The sequence below is a fragment of the Myxocyprinus asiaticus genome, chromosome 15, assembly GCF_019703515.2.
Source record: "Myxocyprinus asiaticus isolate MX2 ecotype Aquarium Trade chromosome 15, UBuf_Myxa_2, whole genome shotgun sequence".
Classification (NCBI taxonomy): domain Eukaryota; kingdom Metazoa; phylum Chordata; class Actinopteri; order Cypriniformes; family Catostomidae; genus Myxocyprinus; species Myxocyprinus asiaticus.
Genome location: NC_059358.1, coordinates 21,068,545 through 21,095,926, shown reverse-complemented (window position 1 = coordinate 21,095,926; position 27,382 = coordinate 21,068,545). Strand labels below are relative to the sequence as shown.

General features: G+C 37.5%; 2 protein-coding genes across 3 annotated transcripts; both read left to right on the top strand.

Annotated features, from left to right (window-relative positions):
- The first annotated feature begins 1,264 nt into the window (after window positions 1-1,264).
- LOC127453409 (DC-STAMP domain-containing protein 2-like) lies at window positions 1,265-18,558 on the top strand. The gene is made up of 15 exons (XM_051719729.1): window positions 1,265-1,535; window positions 3,168-3,338; window positions 7,262-7,363; window positions 7,511-7,705; window positions 8,058-8,123; window positions 8,380-8,593; window positions 12,652-12,809; window positions 14,188-14,352; window positions 15,139-15,306; window positions 15,842-15,942; window positions 16,225-16,355; window positions 17,358-17,488; window positions 17,682-17,775; window positions 18,263-18,342; window positions 18,497-18,558. The coding sequence occupies exons 1-15, from the start codon at window positions 1,265-1,267 to the stop codon at window positions 18,556-18,558; spliced, it is 2,109 nt and encodes a 702-aa protein (XP_051575689.1).
- Window positions 18,559-19,427: 869 nt separating this feature from the next.
- On the top strand, window positions 19,428-21,915 carry LOC127452766 (protein S100-A13-like). 2 transcript variants are annotated; one of them, XM_051718463.1, is made up of 3 exons: window positions 19,428-19,517; window positions 20,515-20,646; window positions 21,215-21,915. In XM_051718463.1, exons 1-3 carry the CDS (start codon window positions 19,440-19,442, stop codon window positions 21,386-21,388), a joined length of 384 nt encoding a protein of 127 aa, XP_051574423.1. In that variant the 5' UTR covers window positions 19,428-19,439; the 3' UTR covers window positions 21,389-21,915. The 2 variants fall into 2 exon arrangements, with proteins under 2 accessions (XP_051574423.1, XP_051574424.1); XM_051718464.1 differs by having other exon boundaries at window positions 19,460-19,583.
- The last annotated feature ends 5,467 nt before the right edge of the window (window positions 21,916-27,382 follow it).

The following is a 27,382-nucleotide window of genomic DNA, read 5'->3' as shown; positions in this document are numbered from 1 at the left end:
TGATTTTCATTTTAATTTTAATTTTCACTATCACAATGCATCATCCCTGTCAAATTAAAAAAAAAAAATCAAATAAAACTGATGATTTGACATTTCATTTTCACTACAATCTCGAGGCAAGAATGAAAAGGCATATGTGAATAAGAAATTGCAAATAGATTTTTTACAAAGCTTTTTCTTAATGCTCACGCAATAATAGTGACAGAATTTAAATTCAAATGCAAAGTTCAGTTTTAAATTTATTTTTAATTTTATCTTTTATTTTTAAATGTTAAATTTCAATTTCATTTTCACGTTTCAACATGTAAATTCTATGTTAATGAGTGGGTGGTGCTCAAAAGAGGATACTTTAATATAGTGATTCTCACACAGGGTGTGCAGAGAGGTTGCAAGGGAGATGTTCATTATATGTGTCACAAACAGTAAACTGAGAGAAAAGCCAAGAATCCAGGATACAACACTTTCAGGTCGCAAGAGTTGTGATATCAAGTTCATATTTAAAAATATCAAGCATTACAGAAAAATGCAGAACTGATTTTAATTTCGTCAGCCAGCTGAGTAAATGAACATAGCGTTGGAATAACACTTGTAAATATATGTACCATGCTTGGAGCAGGCTTTATTTTGCAGATGTTACAAGTAAAATAAATAAGTTAATTCAGTCTAATTGGATTGTTTCACACCACAGCATTATTTATTAATATTTTAAAATTGTATCTTTATTAAAAAATGTATTTGCAATTTCTTATTCACATTTGCCTTTTCATTTTAAAATTGGCAGACTTTCCTCAAGATTGTAGTGAAAATGAAATGCCAAACCATCAATTTTATTTGATTTTTTTATTTGACAGGGATGTTGCATTGTTATAGTGAAAATTAAAATCATTTCATTTTATTTTTAATTTTGGCACTTATTTTGCGGACACATTTTAATAATGAAATGGTTAATAGGGTTTTCATTTCCATCCTTTTATTATTATTATTATTATTATTATTATTTTAATTGGCAGAATCTCCCTTCCATAATTGTCCCCATTCACTTCCATTGTAAGTGCCTCACTGTAACCCAGACTTTTGCTTTAAAAAAAAAAAAAAAAGAAAAAGAAAAAGGGAGGGACAGGTCGAAATAAATTTTGTGGTATTCAGGATTATGATACAACTGCTGTCGATTGATCTTAACTTCTATTGAATACTCCTTTAAGAGTTTTCTCTTCTTTTCTAAAGGTCTTGTTTCTTTTTCATATTATAGTCTACTTGACACAGGATGACACCAAAGAAACCCTTTATAAAGACTCTTCGTAGGAAACTCAGGAACAGCTCCGCGATGCGTCAGGCGCAGCGCAGTCTTGGTGGATTTGTGCTTGGTTTGGTCCTCGCCTCCGTGTACGGCATGACAGCGCTGTACATCCAGAACCATGACCTCTGGTTCTGCGTCATCACCACCGGCGTCCTCGCCACGTTCGCCGGGTTCGGATCGGGCCTCTCCGACCGCGTGCGCACCAACGTCATGCTGATGCTTCCAATGCTGTGTTCGAGTAACTGAACACCTGTCAACCTGTTACACAAAGCTACCTAACATTCTAATATGTCCAAGTGAAAAATAACGTTTTAATGATTGCTATTGTGTTGTTCCAAATCAGTATTACTTTCTTCTCTGGAACTTAAAAAAGAGATGTTAAGCTGTCTCAGTCACCATTCACTTTCATTGTATCTTTTTGCATGCAATGAAAGTGAAAGTTATCTGAGGCTGTCATTCTGCATAACATTTCATTTTGTGTTCCATGGAAGAAATTAAGTCAGGTTTGATTTTGAAACAACATGAGGATGAATTTTCATATATATATATATACATATACACACACACACACACACACACACACACCGAGGAGCCAATTACATTATGACAACCCGCCAAATATGCTGTTGGTCCTCCATGTGTGCTGCCGAAAAAGCGCTGACCAGAGGCATGGACTCTACAAGACCCCTGAAGGTGGAGGTGGAGCTGCTGTGGATCAGATTTGTTGGTCCAGCACATTTCACAGATCCTCAATCAGATTGAGATCTGGGGAATTTGGAGGCCAGAGCAACACCTTGAACTCTTCATCATGTTCCTCAAACTATTCCCGAACAGTGTGTGTAGTGTGGCAGGGCACATTATCCTGCTGAAAGAGGCCACTGCCATCAGCGAATAGATTGCCATGAAGGGGTGTACCTGGTCTGCAACGATGTTTAGATAGGTGGCACATGTCTAATTAACATCCACATGAATGGCTGAACCCAGGGTTTCCCAGCAAAACATTCCCCAGGGCATCAAACTCCCTCCACCGGCTTGTCGTCTTTCCGCAGTGCATCCTGTTGCCATTACTTCCACAGGTAAACGGCGCACACGTAGAAGGCCGTCCACATGATGTAAAAGAAAACGGGACTCATCGGACCAGGCGACCTTCTTCCACTGCTCCAAGGTCAAGTTCCAACACTTGTGTGCCCATTGTAGGCACTTTCGACGGTGGATAGAGGTCATCATGGGCACTCTGACCGGTCTGCGGCTACGCAGCCCCATACGCACAGGGTGCGATGCACTGTGTGTTGTGACATATTCCTCCTGTAACCATCATTAAAGTTTTCTGTGACACAGTAGACCTCCTGTCGGTTCGGACCAGACAGTATAGCCTTCATTGCCCTCGTGCATCGATGAGCCTTGGGCGCCCAACACCCTGTCGCCGGTTTGTGGTTTGTCCTTCCTCGGACCACTGTCGGTAGGTACTCACCACTGCTGACCGGGAGCACCACACAAGCCTTGCCATTTCAGAGATGCTCTAACCAAGTTGTCTGGCCTTAACAATTTGGTCCTTGTCAAAGTCACTCAGGTCTTTACTCCTGCCCATTTCTTGTTGACTACGAGAACTGACTGTGTGCTTACCATCTAATCTACCCATACCTTGACATGTGGCCTTGTTAGGAGAAGATCAACCCTATTCGCTTCACCTGTGAGTGGTCATAATGTTTTGGCTCATCGGTGTGTATATATATATAAATATATATATCCTAGTTATCTTTAAGTTTTAACAACTGTTCAGTCATCTGTTGTGTATCACCAGTCAGTTTGCTCAACATAATGCTCTCTCTCTCTCTCTCTCTCTCTCTCTTCTTGTGTGAGTGTGTTTAAGTGAGGGGTAAAAATTTCATTCTCTTCCTCATTTGTACCTTGGTTATCCAAGGCCCAGTGAGCAACACAATGGAGAATGTTGAACTGGCAGCAGACAGTGTGGTCTGTGGTGCAGAACTGCTTATGAATCAGACGCAACAACTCCTGGAGCGTACCGCAAACCCTCTGCAGCGTGAGTCCATCTGTCTGTCTGCAGGAACATCTGATCATTGGTCTCAAAAATCCACCTCACACATAAGTTAATTTTGTTAAATTTTCCAAGTCAATTTTGCTCTTGGACATCTATCTTCTTGCACAGTTTAGTTCCTGCTCTTATTAAACACACTGAACCATCTCATCAAGGTCTTCTGGCTTACTAGAACATTACAGGCAGGTGTGTTAGAGATTTGAACTACAGGTGCATCTCAATAAATTAGAATGTCGTGGAAAAGTTCATTTATTTCAGTAATTCAACTCAAATTGTGAAACTCGTGTATTAAATAAATTCAGTGCACACAGACTGAAGTAGTTTAAGTCTTTGGTTCTTTTAATTGTGATGATTTTGGCTCACATTTAACAAAAACCCACCAATTCACTATCTCAAAAAATTAGAATATGGTGACATGCCAATCAGCTAATCAACTCAAAACACCTGCAAAGGTTTCCTGAGCCTTCAAAATGGTCTCTCAGTTTGGTTCACTAGGCTACACAATAATGGGGAAGACTGCTGATCTGACAGTTGTCCAGAAGACAATCATTGACACCCTTCACAAGGAGGGTAAGCCACAAACATTCATTGCCAAAGAAGCTGGCTGTTCACAGAGTGCTGTATCCAAGCATGTTAACAGAAAGTTGAGTGGAAGGAAAAAGTGTGGAAGAAAAAGATGCACAACCAACCAAGAGAACCGCAGCCTTATGATTGTCAAGCAAAATCGATTCAAGAATTTGGGTGAACTTCACAAGGAATGGACTGAGGCTGGGGTCAAGGCATCAAGAGCCACCACACACAGATATGTCAAGGAATTTGGCTACAGTTGTCGTATTGCTCTTGTTAAGCCACTCCTGAACCACAGACAACGTCAGAGGCGTCTTACCTGGGCTAAGGAGAAGAAGAACTGGACTGTTGCCCAGTGTTCCAAAGTCCTCTTTTCAGATGAGAGCAAGTTTCGTATTTCATTTGGAAACCAAGGTCCTAGAGTCTGGAGGAAGGGTGGAGAAGCTCATAGCCCAAGTTGCTTGAAGTCCAGTGTTAAGTTTCCACAGTCTGTGATGATTTGTGGTGCAATGTCATCTGCTGGTGTTGGTCCATTGTGTTTTTTGAAAACCAAAGTCACTGCACCCGTTTACCAAGAAATTTTGGAGCACTTCATGCTTCCTTCTGCTGACCAGCTTTTTAAAGATGCTGATTTCATTTTCCAGCAGGATTTGGCACCTGCCCACACTGCCAAAAGCACCAAAAGTTGGTTAAATGACCATGGTGTTGGTGTGCTTGACTGGCCAGCAAACTCACCAGACCTGAACCCCATAGAGAATCTATGGGGTATTGTCAAGAGGAAAATGAGAAACAAGAGACCAAAAAATGCAGATGAGCTGAAGGCCACTGTCAAAGAAACCTGGGCTTCCATACCACCTCAGCAGTGCCACAAACTGATCACCTTCATGCCACGCCGAATTGAGGCAGTAATTAAAGCAAAAGGAGCCCCTACCAAGTATTGAGTACATATACAGTAAATGAACATACTTTCCAGAAGGCCAACAATTCACTAAAAATGTTTTTTTTATTGGTCTTATGATGTATTCTAATTTTTTGAGATAGTGAATTGGTGGGTTTTTGTTAAATGTGAGCCAAAATCATCACAATTAAAAGAACCAAAGACTTAAACTACTTCAGTCTGTGTGCATTGAATTTATTTAATACATGAATTTCACAATTTGAGTTGAATTACTGAAATAAATGAACTTTTCCACGACATTCTAATTTATTGAGATGCACCTGTAAACTCTGGAAGGGGCCATGTGACATAAACTATGCTATCTGAACTATTAACTCATCCCATTTTTTTTCCAGTTAAGTGAAGAGATGTATTTTACTCTTTGGATAGTGCAATGAAACAAACAACATGTCTTTTAGTGAAAGTGTGAGCTTTAGTCTTGGTCACAATTTGTAACTGGTGGGAAACTACAGAGTGAAATTTTGCTCAGTTATTTTTAATATGGCCCAATAGGAAATTGCAAACAATACATAAACATAATTTAATATTTTTTACTTACTAACATGCGATTGTGGGGGGAAAGAAAATGATAAACAATGAATAATTGCATATTTAATTTAAATTTTACTTTGTTTCATTTATTGCAATACTTTGATATCTGCAATTTTATAATGGGACTCAATTAGTTACCTATTCATAAATGAGGCTCTGTGTTTTCCTACTGGTTACAGTTGTGACCACTTACATGTTTACTTGTCCTGTGAGCATGTTTATATGATCTAGAGCAATCTTATTAATAAATCAGTAGACACTTTCAACATTATATGTTTCAAATGTGGTAGTTGTATTTGTCTTATAACTTGTGTTATGTATTATGGTTTTATTATGGTTTTACTTTGCTTGATTTTTCTTGTTAAACCCATCAAATTTCAAACAAAATTTTGGTGACAAATGTAACAAGTGACATTAAGGTTCTATTTTTGTGGCCACGCTAAGCACATCACTATGTGCAACGACTGGGTTACGTGCAACGACCATGCGCTGTCTTATCTAATTTTCCTGAGAATGCTAATTCTGAGCACAATTTCGTGCCAGTGCAAAGCGCAAGTGGGCATGGGTGGGAGTGCTTTCGCTATCTGTGGGTGTATGCATGCAAACTGTGGATATATTGTATGTAAATTAAGTGGCACAAAGCACAATTTGCTATTTCTGGAGAAATAGGTCATTGCGCTAAGACATTTGAGAAGCACGTCTAATCTCAGCGCAAAGTCTAAAATCAGTTCTTGCATTTGAAGTTTGGAGATTCCACCAGCAGGTGGTTATAAAGTGTATGTCTAAGCTCTGAAAATATAGTGGAACATCAAATAACGTCCCTGACAATCACTGTTGTAGACTTTTTATGAAGAAAAAAAATTATGAGATTTGTGTACAAGTTTCTAGAGGTCATGGTTTATTTAAGTTATTATTATTATTATGTTCAGGCTATATTTACAATTAAATTTATGATCTAATTTATATGGGTATTTTACCACCTGTAGTCTTAGAGTGAGTCATTGCAAAAGGGGCCAGTGGAAGAATTATTTTTTTGACCTCTTCCTTATTTTGATTATATATTTGAATTTAGAAATATTTTTGGCTTAATTTTTTCAAAATCAAAATCCACCGGTAGAAGTGAAGTGCATGCAAATATCCACAGCCTAACCTGGAAGGCCGATACAATTACTCTTAATACTAGCCATGATCTGTGTGTCAGTAGATGAAAATTATTAATAATAAATACATTCTCTATAATCTAACAAAGCCTACATCTAAATCCTGATGAGAACCACATTACCATGCGTATAAAAGAAGCATGTCACTGTCATAGAAATAGGCCTATGCATGATATATAACAAGGACGCAGTTAATGGACAAAAGAAAGTACGTCTATATTTCTATTTTTCTAATTCATTGCATACAGCACATTTACACTATCAACTTGTAATGAATGTGCTGTCTTTTTTTCATCACTGGTGCTGGACATGCAATGGACTACTGTATATATAATAGGATGCAGAAGGTGCAATAACTGGAGAAGAACCTCAGAATTAAATTGCACTTGACAGAGCCCATTAGAGCTTTGCACAAATTTCACCAAACCTACTTGTGCCTAGACTTAAAGCATGCTTGCACGAAAATACCAAAATTTCATGGCCATGCCCATTGACTTTGTGCATACGATTTAGTGCTAGCGCTCTTAAAAGAGGGCCCTAAATGGTTTAAGATCTAGAAAAGTACAAGTTGATCTTAACTGAAATTGCCATGGCTACTTAACAGATAATGTAGGATTTCTAGACTTACAGTATAACATGTTGCATACATTTCTGTTCTAATGATTTGAAAACTGAAAACGTTTTATGTTTAGCTGCCCTGAAAAAGATTAAAGAGATGGCGAGGAATGCTTACTCAATGGCAGGCCGAGCACAGAACTTCATCACAGCTCTGACAGAACCTGTACGGCATGTTGGTGAGTTAGCCGGTCAGTCAAGTATTCGGCAATGACGTCACACCAGGCAAACCACCCTGTGGTCTTTCATTTATGTACTGATTTGAGGTTTGAGGTTTAGGCATTTTTGGAGTCTTGAACTAAACCATTTCTATGTCTACTTTTCAGCTCATACTCTGAGAAATGTACTGCACTTCTTGGTGAATATTGGTGATGTATGTAATGACAAGCTGGGCATGCCACATCAGAAATGCACCGGGTTGTTTGATGAGGCCAGCGAAGACTGCATGGAGCTGCTCTCTGTCTTCTCTTTCCTCTGCCACCTCCTGGAAGGATTCAGGCCTCTTTGTGGGCTTGCACATGGTTAGTTTCTCTGGCAGATGATCAGTCCCTTGAGAGCCTTGTTATTACACTCCTTACAGGAAGTCTCATGTATCTGATCCTCATTCAAATAAATGGCTGTGTTATAGCTGCCACTGACATGCCTTCAAATCCAAACATGTCCTCAGGCTATATAATCAGCATCAATCTGTGTACAGCCCTCTAGAGCATAGTTCTGCAGTTTAGTGCAATGTACCTCTAAATAATGAAATTATGAAGCTGCTTATCCTATTTTAAAGTGATGTTGCAACATTGATAAAAAAATATTTTACAGTGTATCAAATGTACAGATGTTTTTTCAATTAATTACTTTTTTTATGAACTGATCCAACAGTGGGACAGCTGTTCTGCATCCTACCATCATATATTGCTGACCACATGAAGACTGCTTTGGCTTTTCGTAAGTACAACTGTTCTGAGCTTGGTAGTATTCTACACAGTACTGAGTGCTGTACTAACATGGAGTGTCTCATGCATCTCCAACACACTATTTAAGATATATAGTAGTTCACCTCAAAATGAAAAATCTCACCCTCATGTCATTCCAAAGCTGTGTGACTTTCTCTCTTCCTTGGAACACAAAGGGAGTTATCTATAGCAGAATCTGATACATTGTTGATGTTACTAACTGTTTTTGTACCTTTTGTTACCCCTAGCAACTATTGCAGCATTCGATCGAATTAAGAAAGAGTTTGAATTCAACATTTCCACCTCCTCCCACTTTGACCTGCAGCTGAACAACAGTCAGTCCATGCAGGATGCCGCTCAGAATATCATGGAAGAGGTATCCGAGGAGCTGGGCCTCCTGTGGGAGCTCAAGGTCCTATTGGCATACATGGGTTTCTTTCTTCTTCTCTTCATGTATCTTCAGTATGTACCTATAAACTCCACATGAACAACCTGCCATACTAAAGACACAAATGTAGGCATATTCATATATATACAGTACACGTATATACAGGGTTGTGGAGTAACGGAATACATGTAACGGGATTACGTATTTAAAATACAAAATATAAGTAACTGTATTCCACTACAGTTACAATTTAAATCATTGGTAATTAGAATAAAGATACATTCAAAAAGTATTTTGATTACTGAAGAGATTACTTTGCATTTTATTGTCATTTGTTTCATTTAATATTTAGTCCTTTCAGATGGAAAACATTTATACATATAAATGATGCGATCCAAAGTGCATTTGAACAGCAGTGAAACACTTTCTTATGATGTGTTACATTCATACGAGCAGACAGAGAAGTAAGTTTGAAGTAAGTTTGGAGCAGAAGAAACAGAAATAAACCTTGTGTAAATTGTCAGCTTTACGCTAAGCTAAAATGCTATTTCTAGCCATTTTACATGCACGTTACCAGGCACGATCATATTTGTTTATCAAGAAAATTCACTTTGGATCATAATTTCTTTTTTCTAGCAAGACCTTTGATATTAGGGCAAAATGATACTGTATTCTTGATAATAATGTTTGTATTGTTTTCCTGTAAAAATATCAAAAAATCCTTAAAACAAGATCATTTAGATTTATCTTGTTTTAGAAACAACACTGCATAAGATATTTAGGTTCTTCAGAGAATGTATTTTTAACATGTGTATTTTGTCTTACTGTACTGGCAGAATTTTTATAGTCAAAACAAGTGAAAAAATCTACCAGTGCTGAAGAAGTAATCCAAAGTATTTAGAATACATTACTGACCTTGAGTAATCTAATGGAATCTGTTACAAATTACATTTTACAGCATGTATTCTGTAATCTGTAGTGGAATACATTTCAAAAGTAACCCTCCCAACCCTTCGTATATATGTGTATATATGTATATACTTTATGTATGTATGTATATATATATATTTTTTTTTTTTACAGTTGTGCTCAAAAGTTTGCATACCCTTGGAGAATTGGTAATATTCCATTTTTAATGAAAACACGAGTAAGAAGGCAAAACACATTTCTTTTATTTCTAATGGGATTCATATTCAACTGTAAGTTATAACAGAATGGCACAATCATAAAACAAAACATGGCAACAAAGAAAAAAATGAAATGACCCCTGTTCAAAAGTCTGCATACCCTTAGTTCTTAATACTATGTATCGCCCCCTTTAGCATCAATGACAGCGTGCAGTCTTTTGTAATAGTTGTCTATGAGGCCCCAAATTCTTGCAGGTGGTATAGCTGCCCATTTGTCTTTGTGAAATTCCTCCAGGTCATGCAAAGTCTTTGATCATCTTGCATGAACCGCACGTTTGAGATCTCCCCAGAGTGGCTTGATGATATTAAGGTCAGGAGACTGTGATGTCCACTCCAGAACCTTCACCTTTTTCTGCTGGAGGGTCAACTTGGCCTTGTGCTTAGGGTCATTGTCATGCTGGAAAGTCCAAGAGCGTCCCATGCGCAGCTTTCGTGCAGAAGAATGCAAATTGTCTGCCAGTATTTTCTGATAACATGCTGTATTCATCTTGCCATCAATTTTCACAAGATTCCCTGTGCCTTTAGAGCTCACACACCCCCAAAACATCAGTGAGCCACCACCATGCTTCACAGTGGGGATGGTATTCTTTTCACTATAGGCCTTGTTGACCCATCTCCAAACATAGAGCTTTGGTCTTGTCACTCCAAATTACAGTGTGCCAGAAGCTGTGAGGCGTGTCAAGGTGTTGTCGGGCATATTGTAACCTGGCTTTTTTGTGGCATTGGTGCAGTAAAGGCTTCTTTCTAGCAACTCGACCATGGCACTCATTTTTGTTCAAGTATCGTCGTATTGTGCTCCTTGAAACAACCACACTGTCTTTTTCCAGAGCAGCCTGTATTTCTCCTGAGGTTACCTGTGGGTTTTTCTTTGTATCCTGAACAATTCTTCTGGCAGTTGTGGCTGAAATCTTTCTTGGTCTACCTGACCTTGGTTTGGTATCAAGAGATCCCTGAATTTTCCACTTCTTAATAAGTGATTGAACAGTACTGACTGGCATTTTCAAGGCTTTGGATATCTTTTTATATCCTTTTCCATCTTTATAAAGTTCCATTACCTTGTTAAACAGGTCTTTTGACAGTTCTTTTCTGCTCCCCATGCCTCAGTATCTGGCCTGCTCAGTGCATCCACGTGAGAGCTAACAAACTCACTGACTATTTAAAAAGCCACCGGTGTGGGAAATTAACCTTTAATTGCCATTTAAATCTGTGTGTGTCACCTTGTGTGTCTGTAACAAGGCCAAACATTCAAGGGTATGTAAACTTTTGATCAGGGCCATTTGGATGATTTCTGTTATCATTATGATTTAAAAAGGAGCCAAACAACTATGTGATAATAAATGGCTTCATATGATCACTATCCTTAAATAAAAGACAGTTTTTTTGCATGATCAGTCATATTTTCAAAATCAATGCCAAAATGTCACAATTTCTGCCAGGGTATGCAAACGTTTGAGCACAACAGCCAAACTTTTGGCTGCCAGTGTGTGTGTATATGTATATATATATATATATATATATATATATATATATATATATATATATATATATATATATATATATACACACACACACACTGGCAGCCAAAAGTTTGGAATAATGTACAGATTTTGCTGTTTTGGAAGGAAACTGGTACTTTAATTCACCAAAGTGGCATTCAGCTGATCACAAAGTATAGTCAGGACATTACTGGTGTAAAAAACAGCACCATTACTATTTAAAAAAAAAGTAATTTTTGAACAAATCTACACAGGCCCCATTTCCAGCAGCCATCACTCCAACACCTTATCCTTGAGTAAACATGCTAAATTGCTAATTTGGTACTAGAAAATCACTTGCCATTATATCAAACACAGTTGAAAACTATTTGGTTCGTTAAATGAAGCTTAACATTGTCTTTGTGTTTGTTTTTGAGTTGCCACAGTATGCAATAGACTGGCATGTCTTAAGGTCAATATTAGGTCAAAAATGGCAAAAAAGAAACAGCTTTCTCTAGAAACTCATCAGTCAATCATTGTTTTGAGGAATGAAAGCTATACAATGCTTGAAATTGCCAAAAAACTGAAGATTTCATGCAAAAGTGTACACTACAGTCTTGAAAGACAAAGGACAACTGGCTCTAACAAGGACAGAAAGAGATGTGGAAGGCCAGATGTACAACTAAACAAGAGGATAAATACATCAGAGTCTCTAGTTTGAGAAATAGATGCCTCACATGTCTTCAGCTGACAGCTTCATTGAATTCTACCCGATCAACACCAGTTTCATGTACAACAGTAAAGAGAAGACTCAGGGGTGTAGGCCTTATGGGGAGAATTGCAAAGAAAAAGTCACTTTTGAAACAGAAAAACTAAAACAAAAGGTTAGAGTGGGCATAGAAATGCAGACATTGGACAACAGATAATTGGAAAAGAGTGTTATGGATCTTAAACCCATTGAGATTTTGTGGGATCAGCTAGACTGTAAGGTGTGTGAGAAGTGCCCGACAAGACAGCCACATCTATAGCAAGTGCTACAGGAAGCGTGGGGTGAAATGTCACCTGAGTATCTGGACAAACTGACAGCTAGAATGCCAAGGATCTGCAAAGCTGTCATTGCTGCACGTGGATGGTTTTTTGTTGAGAACTCTTTGAAGTAATTTAAGAAGTTCTGAACATTTTTTTCAAATTGTAATAGTAATTTTTCACTTTTCATTTCAGTTGAATGCCACTTTGGTGAATAAAAGTACCAATTTCTTTCTATAAGAGCAAAATCTGTACATTATTCCAAACGTTTGGCAGCCAGTGTATACAGTATAAACAGTACATAAGCAATAAAAAAGGTAAATAATTAAAATCTTGGTTATGTCTGTTAACTGAATTAGGGTTGAAATATTAAACTAAATACTTTGCATTTTTTGGGATAATGCTATATTAAGTCTAAATTACGTGTGCTTCTTTGTGTCTCAGGGCCGTTCTGTACAAAAATCGATACCTTCATAATGATGAATTTGAGAACATCTACATAACAGACCAGTTTATTGAGTTGGACAGGAAGCTCTCTAGACAGGGCAAAGAAGCAGTACTTCCACTCAACTACAGAGAAACTCTCAACTACATCAGGCCTTGTGAGTTTGTGTGCTTATTTCTGTGTTAGTAGATAGATGGTCTTGGGTGCAAGGGGCAAAGAGGAAGGAAGAAAGGAAGAAATGTTTATAGACATATAGATAAGTAAAATAGAGCTAAAGGGGGCTAAAGGCTTGAAAAATGTGGAGGAGGACCCTGACCTGAGAGGGAAGAGATTAACATGGAGGAATGTGGAAAAGTGTACCAGGTCAAGCTCATCAACAAGCACCAGAGAACAGAGAACATGTTGAGAGGTCAGACTGTGCAGAAAACTGCTTAAAACAGTGGTTCTCAACTGGTGGGTTGAGTCCCAAAAATGGGTTCCAGGTCTGTTGTGATAAGCTCACGGATAGCAGTGAAGAAACAATGCTTAATGCAAATATAAAAGTGCAACAAACCATATAAGTGCATGTATAAATGTATTTTTTCTAATGTGAAATGCTTTGCGTCCACTCAAACTCAGTTTTTTGGTGCAAATTCATCTGTCACGTGGACATGCCCTCATCTTCTAAGACCATGAACAAAAAACTTAAAAGTTTAAGATAAAATGACACAAACTAAAGTAAATGTGGATTGACTTGCAACCAAATAAACATGGTTTAGGCAATAAATACGACATGAAGAATTTGTAATAAATAGAAAACTTACGCCAACCAATCACATGCACTTCTCTCATCTCCTTTAAAACCCTCATATTCACCTTCTGTCTTACACAAAACATCATGGTCACAGTTTCAAATTAGGGGTTACAATTATGAAATATATCACAAACACGCACTCTGAACCCAGAAGTTTCACTTTTATCGGTCATAAACAACGGGGCTTTTAACACTACTATCATGGTTAGGTTTAGGGTCTGGGTAAGATGTTACACTTCATTGTTAGGCTTGCCATTGCCTTGACACACATTTACAGTTGTTTAACAAGGAACAAACAAAAAATCTGTGTCTTCAAGGACACGTGGAAAGAGTATTGGTTGGTGTATAAGTTGTATTTTCTCGTACTAACGAAGTTGTATGATTTCTCACGAATTCTCATGAGATCGGGTTGGCTTACCACAATGTGTTTTGTGCAGTGAATTAATGGCATGACACCTTTTAAATTAAAGAGAAATGTGGTATGTAAATAATTTTGCTTATTTATACAGTTCATATGGGATTTTAATGACATTTTTATTTACTTTTGTAACATAAACAACTTTGGTAGCGTGTCAGGTGAAAAACTGGGTACCACTTCTCTAGAAATCTAGTTTCACAATGAAACTGTAAAATTAAACTCAACCAGGTCTAGAATTTACGATTTAAATAAACAGAGATACACACAGCTGGGTAAGATCTAGAATGACTCTAATAATTACTTTGCATTTCATGTCTTCTTCAGGCTCTCTTTATCTGACTGTGAGAGAGAGACGGGCTGTGGTTGGTCAGGTGTTTTCCTTGTTCAGGTACATGGCCATGAGTGGCATATTGATAGTTTTGGACCTCATGGTGTTTTGGGTGTTTGATCTGGTATACCACCAGGCCCAGGGAGAGATTGTGACTAGAGGTAGGAGAGATGAGAACCATTGCATGATTTCAATAAGGATATTGTCAAAAATGTAAAAAAAAACTGTTTTAGATCACAAAAAATTAAAATTCTCTCATCGTTTATTCAATTCTCTCACTCATGACATCCCAGATGTGTATGACTTGTATTTCTTCTGCTGAACACAAACAAAGATTTTTAGAAGAATATTTCAGCTCTGTTCGTCCATTCAATGCAAGTGAATGGTGGCTAGAACTTTGAAGCTCCAAAAAACACTTGAAAGTAATCCACACGACTCCAGTGGTTAAATCCATATCTTCTGAAGCGATATGTCCGGTGTGGGTGAAAACAGATCAATATTTAAGTCCTTTTTTACTATAAATTCTCCTCCCTGCATAGTAGGTGGTGATATGCATGAAGAATTTGAATCGCCAAAAACAAAAGAGGAATGTGGAGGTGAGAGTGAAAGTGAAGATTTATAGTAAAAAAGGACTTAAATATTGATCAGTTTCTCACCCACACCTATCATATCTGTTCTGAAGACATGGATTTAACCATTGGAGTCACACATATTACTTTTATGCTGCCTTTGTGCTTTTTTGAGCTTCAAAGTTCTGGCCACCATTCACTTACATTGAATGGACCAATAGGACCAATATGGTATGTCAAGAGGGTGAATAAATGATGAGAGAATTTTAATTTTCTGGTGAACTATTCCTTTAATAAATAATATATATAGCCTATTTTTATCCTTCTCGAACATTGTCAGTTTTTAGTATTTTACAGTGGTCTTTTGTCACTTTACAGCTCCTGTAGTGGTTGCAGTACAAGTGAATGGATCTGGTTATGCCTCAGATATCTTTAGGGACATTGCAGCCTCATTTGACGTCTTACAGAAAGGAAATATCACTGTTCTCAGCCAGAAATGTCTCATGAAGCCCTTGGAGCCGGACTACATGAGATACCTGCTCATAGGTACGACTTCAGTTAAACATGAATTTGTGGACAGCTCTTAGTGCTTCATCCATTTTGTCTTTTGTTATGTAGTGGCATCTTGTGGTCAAGGTAGTAAAATGCATTTTCAACATGTAGGCCAACTGTTGTCAGTGAGTACTGCATATTAGTTGTCTTTGAATAAAATTTCACTGCTTAGTTATTTGACCACCACATAGTGACGTTAAGAGTTACTTAGAAAATAATTGTAAGAATAAGTTTAATAATTCATTGCAGCATATACTGTGATCTAATTCAATTGTACCATATTTGAATGTACAATAATTTGATTTGAAGTGCCATCATGATTGCAGTGAAACATAAACAGAGTTCTCCTAAGTCTCTTTATCACACAGGCTCGGATTTTTTTTTTTTTTTTTAACTGCACCTACACTTTCTTTTACGTTGTTCTGTTACATTTGTCATTACAGCTTAATGATTGCAAAAACAAAAGACACATTTACAAATGTAACTTTTCTTTGGTTATGCCTGACCTTTGTCTCCTCTCCTAACAAAGGTCTTCTTTATGGTTTCACCCTCTTTATTGTGATTGCTGGTGGCTATGTTAAACGTTTACAGAGGTTTGTGTGTGCCAGATACCATCCGCAAAGAGAGAAAGTAAGAAAACATACAAAAAATACATTAGTTACCTTTTCCTGCAGCTTATTATAAACATATATAGAGAATGATGTCTTTCTGGAGGAGAAACCCAGTGCCTATGTGTACAGACTTGGCTTTTATACATGTGTATCTATGTTTGACAGTGTTTGAACTATTCCACTTTTTTATTTATTTATTTATTTATTTATTTTTTATGAACTTCATTATTAATTTAATTCTTATGTTACCTGGGACAGTGTCAAAGTGTGATATGTAAGATAATCTAAAAGTGTGTTGCAGGAAAGGATCCGGTACCTCCACAGGCATATTCTCTTTCAGCGTGGGTCTCTAGGAAAAGCCCTACTGAGGGCTGTTGCACGGAACAGGGTCGACCAGCAAAACGATGGCATAATACACACTCTGGCCAAATTGTGAGTCTGACCCACAAAAAAAAGGCTAAAATTCCCGTAGCTCAGTTGGTAGAGTATGATGCTAGCATCACCAAGGTCATGGGTTTGATTCCAGAAAATATACGAGTGGGACTGATAGCATGACCTCTGGGTAATATTTTAAGTACAACACTTTACTTTAATTACCCTTTTGATAGGATTGCAGGGCTTTCCCCCAGTTGTTTCTCAGTGTATTTTGGTCTAACACATTTAACCTTTTTTTAGCTTAATCCCTAAAAGCACTTACCTTCCCAAACACTGAAAGCTATTCTCTTAAAAGGAATGACTTAAAAGACCCCTTGTGGTTAGTTCTTTTTCCAGCTTCGAAGACAAATCAAAGTCTCAGGAGGCAATTGTAAAAGTTATTTTATTTGTTACAGTCTTAAGTAGTCACATTAAACTTTTTGTTGAGGAAAACAAAACCTAATAAATCAGCGTTGCTATTTAATATATATATATAATGCAATATTGGAGATGCTGTAAGCACTCCCTCATTAGGGCATCCAGTACCTTTTGCACGCTTAGGCAGGCAGCATCTGAGGAGCATCTCTTCTCAGCTCCTTTTTAGCATTCTTCACTTCCTTAAAGATACATTTGTCAAATGTCCCAGATGATTCATATCCTTGGTTAATTTGGCAATTTTCATCTTATCAGTCTCACACCTTAATTACAACTGTTAACTGTTTGTTTCTAACAGCATAAAGTCAATAAGTTAAGCATCCTGTTATATACGCACGTAACCTAGTCTAATGCATACACATAAGCTTTATATTGCAATTCATTTTCTTGTATTTTTCCAAAGCTTAGCTATAGTTAAACAAAATAATAGCATTTAATGGCACCTCCTATAACACATTGTTCCTGGTGAAACATTAGTACACCACTGCATGAGCCTGACAGTACTTTCTTCATTTAAATTAAGGTTTGATTGAAAAGTCGTGTTGAAAAGTTAAATAAAAACACAAAGCCCTTACCTTTATGCAGTCTGCCAGGCATTGCCATCATAGCTAGATTCCTATGTGTCAGTCAAGAATCTTGCATGGCCTGTGGGAAAGTGTTGAAGAAGAGCGATGGTGATGATGATGTGCATGCCTGCCCCACTCCCCGCTGCACAGGTCAGTTTTCTCACTCTGTGGATTAAAACGTTTTTGCCATGGGATCAGAAAACATTTTAGCTGACTTCATTTAACATTAATGAAAAAGAGTTTCAAATAATCTTTGAACATATTTGAATCATATTACAACTTTCAGTAAAAAGATAGACCAACCTAGACCAACCTGCTCAGCTGCAATTATTTTCCCTCACAGGCTGCTACTGTTCGCTCTGCTTCAGACTGATGGGGAATATCTGTGCCATCTGTATGAGGCCACTCACGTTCCTGGAGGACTCAGAGCAAGAGCTGTATGTCATATTACACAACGATGATAGTTATCAAGGAATATTCGATGAATAAATATGAGAGGCAAGACCTATCAACGGCATACTGTATGTTGCAGCATTGTTATATGAACCTATGGACTTGCGTCATCATTGCTATCAAGATTTTGAATACAGTATTTTTTTAATCCGTTTTGCAAACTGGGTAATGAGTCAGTATTAATTTCTTTGGCAACTGACACGTAACCTAGTCAAATGCATGCACACAAGCTTTATATTGCAATTCATTTTCTTGTATTTTTCCAAAGTTTAGCTATAGTTAAAAAAAGTAATGGCATTTAATGGCACCTCCAAGAACACATTGTTCCTCAAGACCAGAGTGAATCATTTCTGATATAAACTTAATTATAATGACCAAAGAAGAGCGAAACAAGATTGAGATATTTATTTATACAGTTTTAAAGGGTGTTCTATACATTTTGGCCTACATTTGTGAATTTGTGAGTTCCAGAGACTCCAGCGATAATGAGCAAGTCAATTTATGGGACGCCGCTATAACATCACCACAGATCAGCCGGAGCAAACCCCAAAGCCACGAGGAGGAAGACCCTAATGATAATGAAGACACATGCAGTAAGGACCATGAGCTCAGGTACAAATTAATAAGTCAAATTAATAAGTCACCTTCTAACAGTCACACATATGCAGAGGGTAAATGATCAGTCATAACTTTGATGTTGTGTGTGTTACAGTACACCCAATCAGGACCATTCCATCTGGATCGACGAGCAATCCAGCCATTTTTAATGACAGCATATTAGGCCAATGCACATAATATTGCATTTGCATTAGCAGGATTTAGAGAACTTTTTCTGCAGTATTAAATAAATATCAAGTTAAAGTTACACCACGTGTTGTTGCTGTTGTGTGGGTGGGTGGGTGTGTGTGTGTGTGTGTGGGGGGGGGGGGGGCAGGTTTAAGAGTTTTACAAGGACTTTGTTTTAGGTTACAAACTGGTAATTACAAGGGTGTTATGCTATAAATGTGGTTTATGAGGACATTTCTAGTGTCCCCATAATTCAAATCGCTTAAAAGGCATACTAAACGATGTTTTATTGAAAATTTAAAAATGCAGAAAGTTTTTTGTGAGGGTTAGGTTTAGGGGTAGGTGTAGGGTTAGGGGATAGAATCTATAGTTCGTACAGTATAAAAATCATTATGTCTATGGAGAGTTCTCATAATGATAGCTGCACCAACATGTATGTGTGTGTCCAGGTATTCCCTACGGACCAAATGTCCCCACAACAAATATTTGATGTTTTTTTTTTTTTTTTTTTTTTTTTTTACCTTGTGAGACCTGTAATGTATACGTTTGATGTTACAAACGTTTCTCATCACATCAATCAGAATGTGGTTTGTCTGGTTGCATTCTCAGTTGGAGGAATGTCCGGTATGAGTCGCCACTAAATGCAATTGGTTAACAGTGAACACATGTCTATGTACTTTTATCGGTCAATTTTCTCTGCATTTTAAAGTAAACGCAGAAATACCCGTCAGCCACAGTCTGTCTTGCAAACTAACATATATTCTGTACATATATATATATATATATATATATATATATATATATATATATATATATATATATATATATATATATATATAAAATCCAAACTCACAGCACTGCTATGCACAAAGTGGACACTAATCGTGTGCGTGTGTCTATTGGGCGGGTCGGAGGCGCGAGGTACTGTAGCGCTGGTCAGGTGAGGAAATACTATCACTTCACCTGCTTTCCGCACATTCGTGAAACGAGCCAAATGGCCCAACAGGTAAAATTTGTTTTTTGTTGTATTAAAAAAGTGGATGTTATCAGCTCGTTCACTTATGAGCACCCTGCAATTGTCCGCGCTGCTCTTGTCATTTTTAGTTGTAGCAATTTCCAGTTATAGGTGACTACTTTTGCTTTTCATTTAGCTTTTCAGGCTATGTCAAAGGCAGAAAGTGTAACTGAGCTTGCTTTTCTAACAGTCTTTATTTTTTTTTTCACACATAGCCTATATTTTTAATTTGGTAAAGTGTACCAATTGGCACGCCTGTGGAAATATTTGTAAGGCACAATATTTGAAACGATATTAAAAGCATTTTAATAATTGTCTCAGTTAAAAAGACTCAGTAACCAATTAATTTTACTTTTTAAATGTTGTCTTTTTTTCATGTCTTTTATTGGCCAACGTCCATTAAGCAAATAGATTCAGTCGTGTTAAACTGGTACAGGAATGTACTGTTATAATGGAGGTAGTAACAGGTCTCTACAGCTGCTGTTGAACAGCAAACAAAGGATTACAATTGCCACACTGGGTTTTAAGAGAAATGTAACAAAGCTTTAACGTTATAACTATTTATAGCTTAATATGTGGTTATAATGGGGAAATAAATAGTTTTAACTTAGTGTTGATACATTACATCAAACTATTACAGTCTCTGGTAGAAAATATATCTTTGGAAATTAGGCAGAATACATTTTAAAAATCGAATGCGTTTCAGTGTGATTCATGGCCTGAGTTAATACTAAAACAGCATTTCTTTGAAATGTTTTGAAGTGCTCAGATAGGCCTAAAGGGTGATAAAAACGCAAATTTGATGACTGGAATCTCCTATCAAATGTTTTATTACTTCCTGACTATGAGTGGGGTATGCCTTTTGTTTAGCTGTATGACATTTTGTGCTCTGCGTGAGTCTAAAACTGCTCCCTCTCTGTAGTACACAGAGCTAGAACTTGCCCTCAACACCCTGGTCACAAACTTCCACACGGCATCAGCGACTGATGCTGAAACTCTCACAGTCCAGGAATTCCAGAGCATGCTGTCTAAAGAGCTGCCCAACATGGTGAAGGTAAGTCAGGGCCCACAATCCAATTATCACACCACTGATTCCTCTCTAAGTTCAAATGTTATTATATAATGTATCAGAGGCCAGATGCTATTGTTGGTGTTGTACCTGATAATGACTGGATTATGACTACACCACTTCACTAAAACGAAGTAGGCCTATCTCAAACCTCGTATTTATTCACCAATAAAGCGTATATTACGAAAGCCACTTTGTATGGTTAATCAACAACCCCTTATATTGTCATAGTATAAAACAAAGCAAAATTACACTCAGAGCAGCCAAGAAGTGAAAAATTCTTCTCTTGAATGGGATTTAGAGCTAAATTCAGATTTAAGATTCAGATCATATTTAAGAAGATACCATAATTGTACATGTTATGTATTCAAAATAAAATAAAAAGGTAAGACATCAGTTGTTTATTCATTACTTTAGAAAAAGTTTTATTTGCATTATGAATATTAGCAGTGTGAATAGCTTTTGTTCGCTGAAAGAAAGCGTTTAGTTAGCTAAACACACAACAATCATGATAATATTTTACAGGTTTTACACACCTTGTGTTCTTTTCTAGACAGCAGGGGACCAGGAAGGGCTAAACAAACTCCTGGAGGACATGGGCGTGGAAGAGGGGGAGGGAGTCACATTCAAGGATTTTTGGCAGTTGGTGGATTCTCTGGCCAATACTCAGTGTGGGCTGCAGAGCAAAGAGAAGCAGGTCAAATGTGTGAAATGTATTCTGCTCTGAGACCGGCCCAGACCAGTGATAATTATGGCCCTGAGCAAACAACACCACTCAACACTGCCTATGTGTCCACCACATCCAATTCATCACTCCTTTTTCTCATCACCCTCTGCAATATTGTATTGTACATGTCACTCTGCTGGTCTTGGGTAAATTCACTGAGGTCTTATCATTGTTATGTGTTGTTATGGAGATCAAGTAAATACTCGACAAGACAAGTAATCTCTGCCATCATTGTAACCTGAGCCACACTTAAATGACCTGATTATGTACAATTCAGTGGCTAATTTATTTTCTTATTTGTTTTGGTGCTGCAGGTTTTTGTATTATTGTGTCACTTTCGACCTGCCCAATATTTTTAACTTTCTTTTTTTCACTTCATTTTTTTTTTTTTTTTACATAAGAAGAAAATAGGAGAATACTTGTTTGACTATGTGTTTGATGTGACAACTGTGATTATTCTGTTGGTTGACAATTGTGGGCCACATATTTGTTTTTAGAAAAGAGATCATGTGAGTAAAATATTGTAGAGGGAAAAAGAGATGTGTACTGTATTTTTTCTTCCTCCATTTTATGCACATGGTGCATTCCATGTGCTTTCCCTGTACACATTACAAAACAGATGGCCATCAGAATTAACCCAAATTTCAGGCACACTTACAGTAAGTACTATGTTCTATAATGTTTAGGATTTTTCCTCATTTTTATCTCCAGTAGCAGCTGCAGGTACTAAAATAAGTTTGTTTCCCTGAACACTCTGTGACCTTTCATGGTGGCCTAGTCTTCCTGATGTCTAGGTGTCCTGGTTTGATTGCACCAACAGTGTCAGTTGCACCAAAACAGGGACAAATGTTAAAAAAAATGTATGTCAGAGAAACTTGGAGGGCACTGCCTTACATAAACATCAGAAACCTGTGGTTAAATCTGGTCTTAGAATTTGAGGTGTGTCATACAGAAATTAAAGAATTTACCAAGTCCCTATCAACACCTGTTGATGCCTAGTATTGCATTGTTGTGCTACTAGCAGGCGAGGAGACTTATTTTTACCCCCATGGGCAGGTTGACATCAATAAAAGTGGGATGTGGCGGCTTTTGTCCAGTTTAATTCTCAGGGTCATCGAGATGGAAGATGGTCATGTAAAACTTAATTATAAGCTTGACTGACATTATCAGTGGGCATTTTTTTAATGACCTATGATATGGCCCCCCTTAAAGGTGCTATAGATTGACAACAAGCGTCTGAAATGGGTACTGCAATCCAAATTCAAAATATTGAAGAGTTGAGAGCTTTAATGTGTCTCCATCTTCCAAAGGCATCTCCAATATTTATCCTTGTTTTACTACGCCTCTGGTCATGGTGGTTCTAGACGGATGGCAGAGGCTTTTTAGGTCGGGTGGAATCTGTTATCGCTGATCAAGTTCGTTTGCTGGCTTCCATGACTGCAGCACGCAGTGTTGTTTGCCTGCAAACTTGTTCAAATCTGGCAACCCTGCGGTGTCGAAATACTATTGGTGAGTGGGCAGTGGGCGGGGTCACACAGGCCAAAACATAAACAGAAATTCCGGCCGAAATGGAAACTTCAAAGTAGAATATACTAGCTGTAGCATTGTTATCGGAGAAGCCAGTGTTTCAACATAGCATGTTTCCTAATTCTCTAATGACATATTATGGTCATTTTATGATTTAGTACAGTAAAAATATTACATAAAGCACCTTTAAAGGTGGTTGTGCTCCCTAACCCTCCATTCTAGACCTTAATCTTATCTTTTTAACCCAATGCAGTCTTATTTGACAGACCTTTATACTGTACTATAGGACAATGCCACAGACAATAAATAATGTATTTTCAGGAATTCCCAATATAAAGAGCCCAATACACTAGACATAAATGAAATTCCACATACACTGCATTATGAACTGTGGTGAACAACAGACAAAATTGCATTCCAGGGGTGCAGTTTATGGCAGGTCCACTCTCTGTCACAGTGGAGAAAAGTTGCTACACTTTGATTGGATCGTTGTGGTGGAATAACACAAACAAAATGCCAAGCAGCCATCAGATAGCTCAGACAACTGCCAGACACCTCTTATGGGGTAGAAAGGAAAGCCACAGATCTACCTCCACACTGGAAAGGACTTCTCATTGGCACACAGGTTTGTTATTGCCAAAATCTTGACTCCCATCCTAAGCTAAGATGGCCATTAAAATTCCTTAGGACTTCCAGATGCAGCATATTAGTAAAAACAACAACAACAACAACAACAACAAAAAACAGTTTTAACCTTTTAGTGGGGATTTGTTTATTAATAAATTACATCATCTGCATTTTTATTTTTAAGCCAAAACACATCAGCATTGCTACAGTTATTTGTCCACCTTGCCATATCTCCTTATATTAAAGAGTAACCCCTGCATAGTTCCTCATCAATACAAAGTTACACTAGACAGACAGACCAATCTATAAAATCCCCCACTGCAATTCACCTACTCCTAACAGGACATAAATCAACCAAGTTCTGCCCTGTGCACCAAGATTACCAAGCCGTCTATGATTTACTATTCCTCTGGGCGGATCATACTGGCATATGCCCTTTTGTTAAAATAAAAGCATATGGAAATGAAAATGTTATTGCCAACTTAAGATCATATTTTTATATCCAGTGTATATAAAATAAATCAGAGTGTCTGTTTACACTAAGTGCAAATAGCCCATCTTGTTGGCAGAGGCTATTTACACTAACTCTGCCCACCACTGCTCAGACCAAACTGAAGACAGCCACGACAGATTTATATGGGGTCAACTGCTGATCAAATTAAGGCAGGCATATTTGAATTTTTAACTGGTTTACGGGTTAGACATTTAGTGGATTAGGAGATTGGATAACTAAGTGACTATTTGCGCTCCAATAGTCTGGTGGAAACACAGGATTTTACAACACAATGCACCCCCATGTGTAGCTGTAGTAGCTCTGGGTGTAATGACAGTATGTGTATGTGTTATCACACTGGAGATCCAGATTCGATTCCTACACCTTGACATTCTTTTCCCCATGCCTCTACTCTTAATATTTCCTTTAATACTACTTATAGTAATACATAAAAGAGATTCCTCGCAGTGATTTTGTCACAGTGAATGTCTGGGAGATGAAAGAAGGATTTGAAAAATCTACCATGGTGATACTATGATTACTGTAGTAAAACCATGGCGAATGTTTGTAAGGTAGGGTTAGGGGTTCGGTGTAGGGTGTCTGTAGGACTCCAAATAAACACAATAAAAATGCTGTAGTGATGCTACTATACTGTATGTTAATATTTAAACAGGGGCGTAAAAGTATATGCCACTAATTGCATTAGAATGCAAATAGCATCTAACGCAATTTGCATTGAGTGCAAAGAAGATGCTTTTTGTTGCTTTTTACACTTAGTGCAAATAGCCTCTGCCAAAATAAATGGCTTTATTTAGTAACACTGCAATCTCTCAAGCTTTTCAAAAATATATTGCTACTTACAAAACCAGTAAAGTAATTTTTATTTTTTTCCAGACAATGTGTTGTTGCAGTGACTTGGAAAGTGGTTTTTGGAGGAAAAATTCTCTGGTGAGGTGGAGTCTGCAGTTAGCCATGCCATCCAAACTGGGCAGCAGGGCTCTGACCAGGCTGGGCAGCAAGATGAGAGACAGGACTGGCATAAGGCTGGTCAGCAGGACTGGCAGTAGCACTGGAGGCAGAGCAGCAGGGGTTTGATGAAAAACGACAGTACTTTGTGTCATACTGTGGGTAAATGGATGAGTGACAGGTATAAGAATCGGCACAGTGACCAATAGTATTAAATGTTGCAGGGGCAGCGATGTAAGTGGCAGGGTAACAGGATGGAGGTTACACATGGATGTGGGAGGTGTTTGCAGAGCAGGCAGCTGGGTAGCTGCTGGAGTGGCATGAGGGACTGAGGGCACAGTGGCAAGACAGACATGGTTGTTAAGGTGACTTTAAGAGCTTTTTGTGTAGGGCCTAGGCGATGTTTACTTTTGTAAATGCTGTTCCATTAACATCTGTCCAGCCAATGCTTCTCAAATCCACTTTTGTAGCTGTATGTGGTCCAAGATATTCTGGGTAGTTTGTCCCCAACCTGCATGGCACCAGTCATTCCTCATTCAAGCTCTCTCTTTTTTCTTCTTCTTTTTTCCTTTGAACTTGAGCCATGTCGTCCTGAACGATTTGGTATATCTTTGGAGTAGCATTGCATTATTTCCTCCACACTTTCATTGATCCAAGAAAAAAAAAAAAAGAAAAAAATGCACATACTTGGATTTACAAGTAATAGAAGAAGAAGAAGAAAAACCCGGCAACAGTTGAATATAATGTTCTTACCTCATGGAGTTAATTGCTTATGGTTCCAAGACCAAACATTTTAAATTGTGTTAAGCGTGTTCTAAGTGTGATTTTATATTTGGATTAGTTCAGTATGTTATTATTTCTCCTTAATCTGAATGTGTTGGTACAAATTTGTTTCCAGAAATTATTATCTGTGTAGATGTTAAGTTCTTTCTCCCATTGTTTAACTGGTATTAAATATCTTGTCTCTTTATATATTAATAGGGTATATAGTTTAGCCAATAATCATTGAGTTACGAAGTCACTGCCAAAATATCAATCCTTTTATAAATGTCACATTTCTGCCACCCCATCATTATGTCTTTCAGGCGATATCTTAATAATTCCTGCTCTAGAACACTCACCCCCCTATTTCTGTCTCTAGCTATCGCCAAGAAAACAATTATGATCAACTGGGGGGAAAAAATTAAATACAAATATGTACACTATGCAATGGCACAATCAGGCACAAATACTTTGTCAGACATGTCTAGAGGCTGGAGAATCTTTTATACTGTTTGTCTTTTATTTGTATTCTTCCTTTCTGTTTTTGATTTGCCTTTTGCTTGTTTGTTTTGTCTTTGTGAATCAACAAGCAATGTTTGTGATTACTGTAATGTTGCAATAAATAAAATAAAAAAAACATGCTATTATTCCAAGAATTCTAAAATCATAACAAAATATTACAACAGAAAATATTCAGGACTTGTTAGAATATGCCCATGTTTCATATATTTATGTTTATTATCCTATTGTTGACATACACAACTTAAAGGATATAAAGTCTAATGCATCTATTGTTCATTCTTCCTTCTTATGCACTTACAGTATCTTTCTCTCCTGACCGCATATGAGATATCTCAGCACTTTAAATTACTTTACATTTACTCCACCAAATTTGAACTTCACTGAATTTAAACATTGAAAGTGAATGTAAATTTTGATACCAAATTTAAAATGTTATCCTTTCATTCCAAATTATATAAAGTTACTTTTATAAAAATTAGTCGTTCCTTTTATTAGAACTTATCGCTTAGTACTTTATTTTTGTCTGCAGGTTTCTTCACGCATCAAGGCCCGAAAGGAGTTTGTAAGCATTTTTAATGATGCATATTCTTACCTCCTCTGCACTTTCAGTTTTAATTAAGTTCATTTGCTTGGGTTTATTCTGTGGTATACTAGCGTAACCTGTGGAAATAAATGGCTGTAAGACTGCACAAAACGCACAGACTAATTTTAGCCTAGCTTAAAGGGTTAGTTCACCCAAAAATTAAAACTCTCACATCATTTACTCACCCTCATGCCATCCCAGATGTGCATGACTTTCTTTAATCTGCCAAACACAATCGAAGACTTTTAGAGGTATTTCTCAGCTCTTTAGGTCCATACAATGCAAGTGAATGGGTGCCAAAATTTTGAAGCTCCAAAATCCACATAAGGGCAAAATAAAACTACTTCAGACCACTCTGGTAGTTAAATCCATATTTTCTGAAGCAATTGGTGTGTGTGAGAAACAGATCAATATTTAAGTCCTTTTTTTAACTATAAATTCTCCTCCCTTCTCAGTCAATCTCCACTTCAGTTTCACTTTCTCATTCTCCTTCTGTTTTTGGTGATTCACAGTC

Excerpts from the sequence above, each read along its gene's own strand:
- LOC127453409 (XM_051719729.1), top strand. The coding sequence starts at position 1,265 with ATGACACCAAAGAAACCCTTTATAAAGACTCTTCGTAGGAAACTCAGG. Across the intron at positions 16,356-17,357 it reads ATACACACTCTGGCCAAATT|TCTGCCAGGCATTGCCATCA; the intron begins GTGAGTCTGACC and ends ACCTTTATGCAG. Across the intron at positions 17,776-18,262 it reads GAGGACTCAGAGCAAGAGCT|AGACTCCAGCGATAATGAGC; the intron begins GTATGTCATATT and ends TGTGAGTTCCAG.
- LOC127452766 (XM_051718463.1), top strand. The coding sequence starts at position 19,440 with ATGCACAAAGTGGACACTAATCGTGTGCGTGTGTCTATTGGGCGGGTC. Across the intron at positions 19,518-20,514 it reads GGTACTGTAGCGCTGGTCAG|TACACAGAGCTAGAACTTGC; the intron begins GTGAGGAAATAC and ends CCCTCTCTGTAG. Across the intron at positions 20,647-21,214 it reads AGCTGCCCAACATGGTGAAG|ACAGCAGGGGACCAGGAAGG; the intron begins GTAAGTCAGGGC and ends GTTCTTTTCTAG.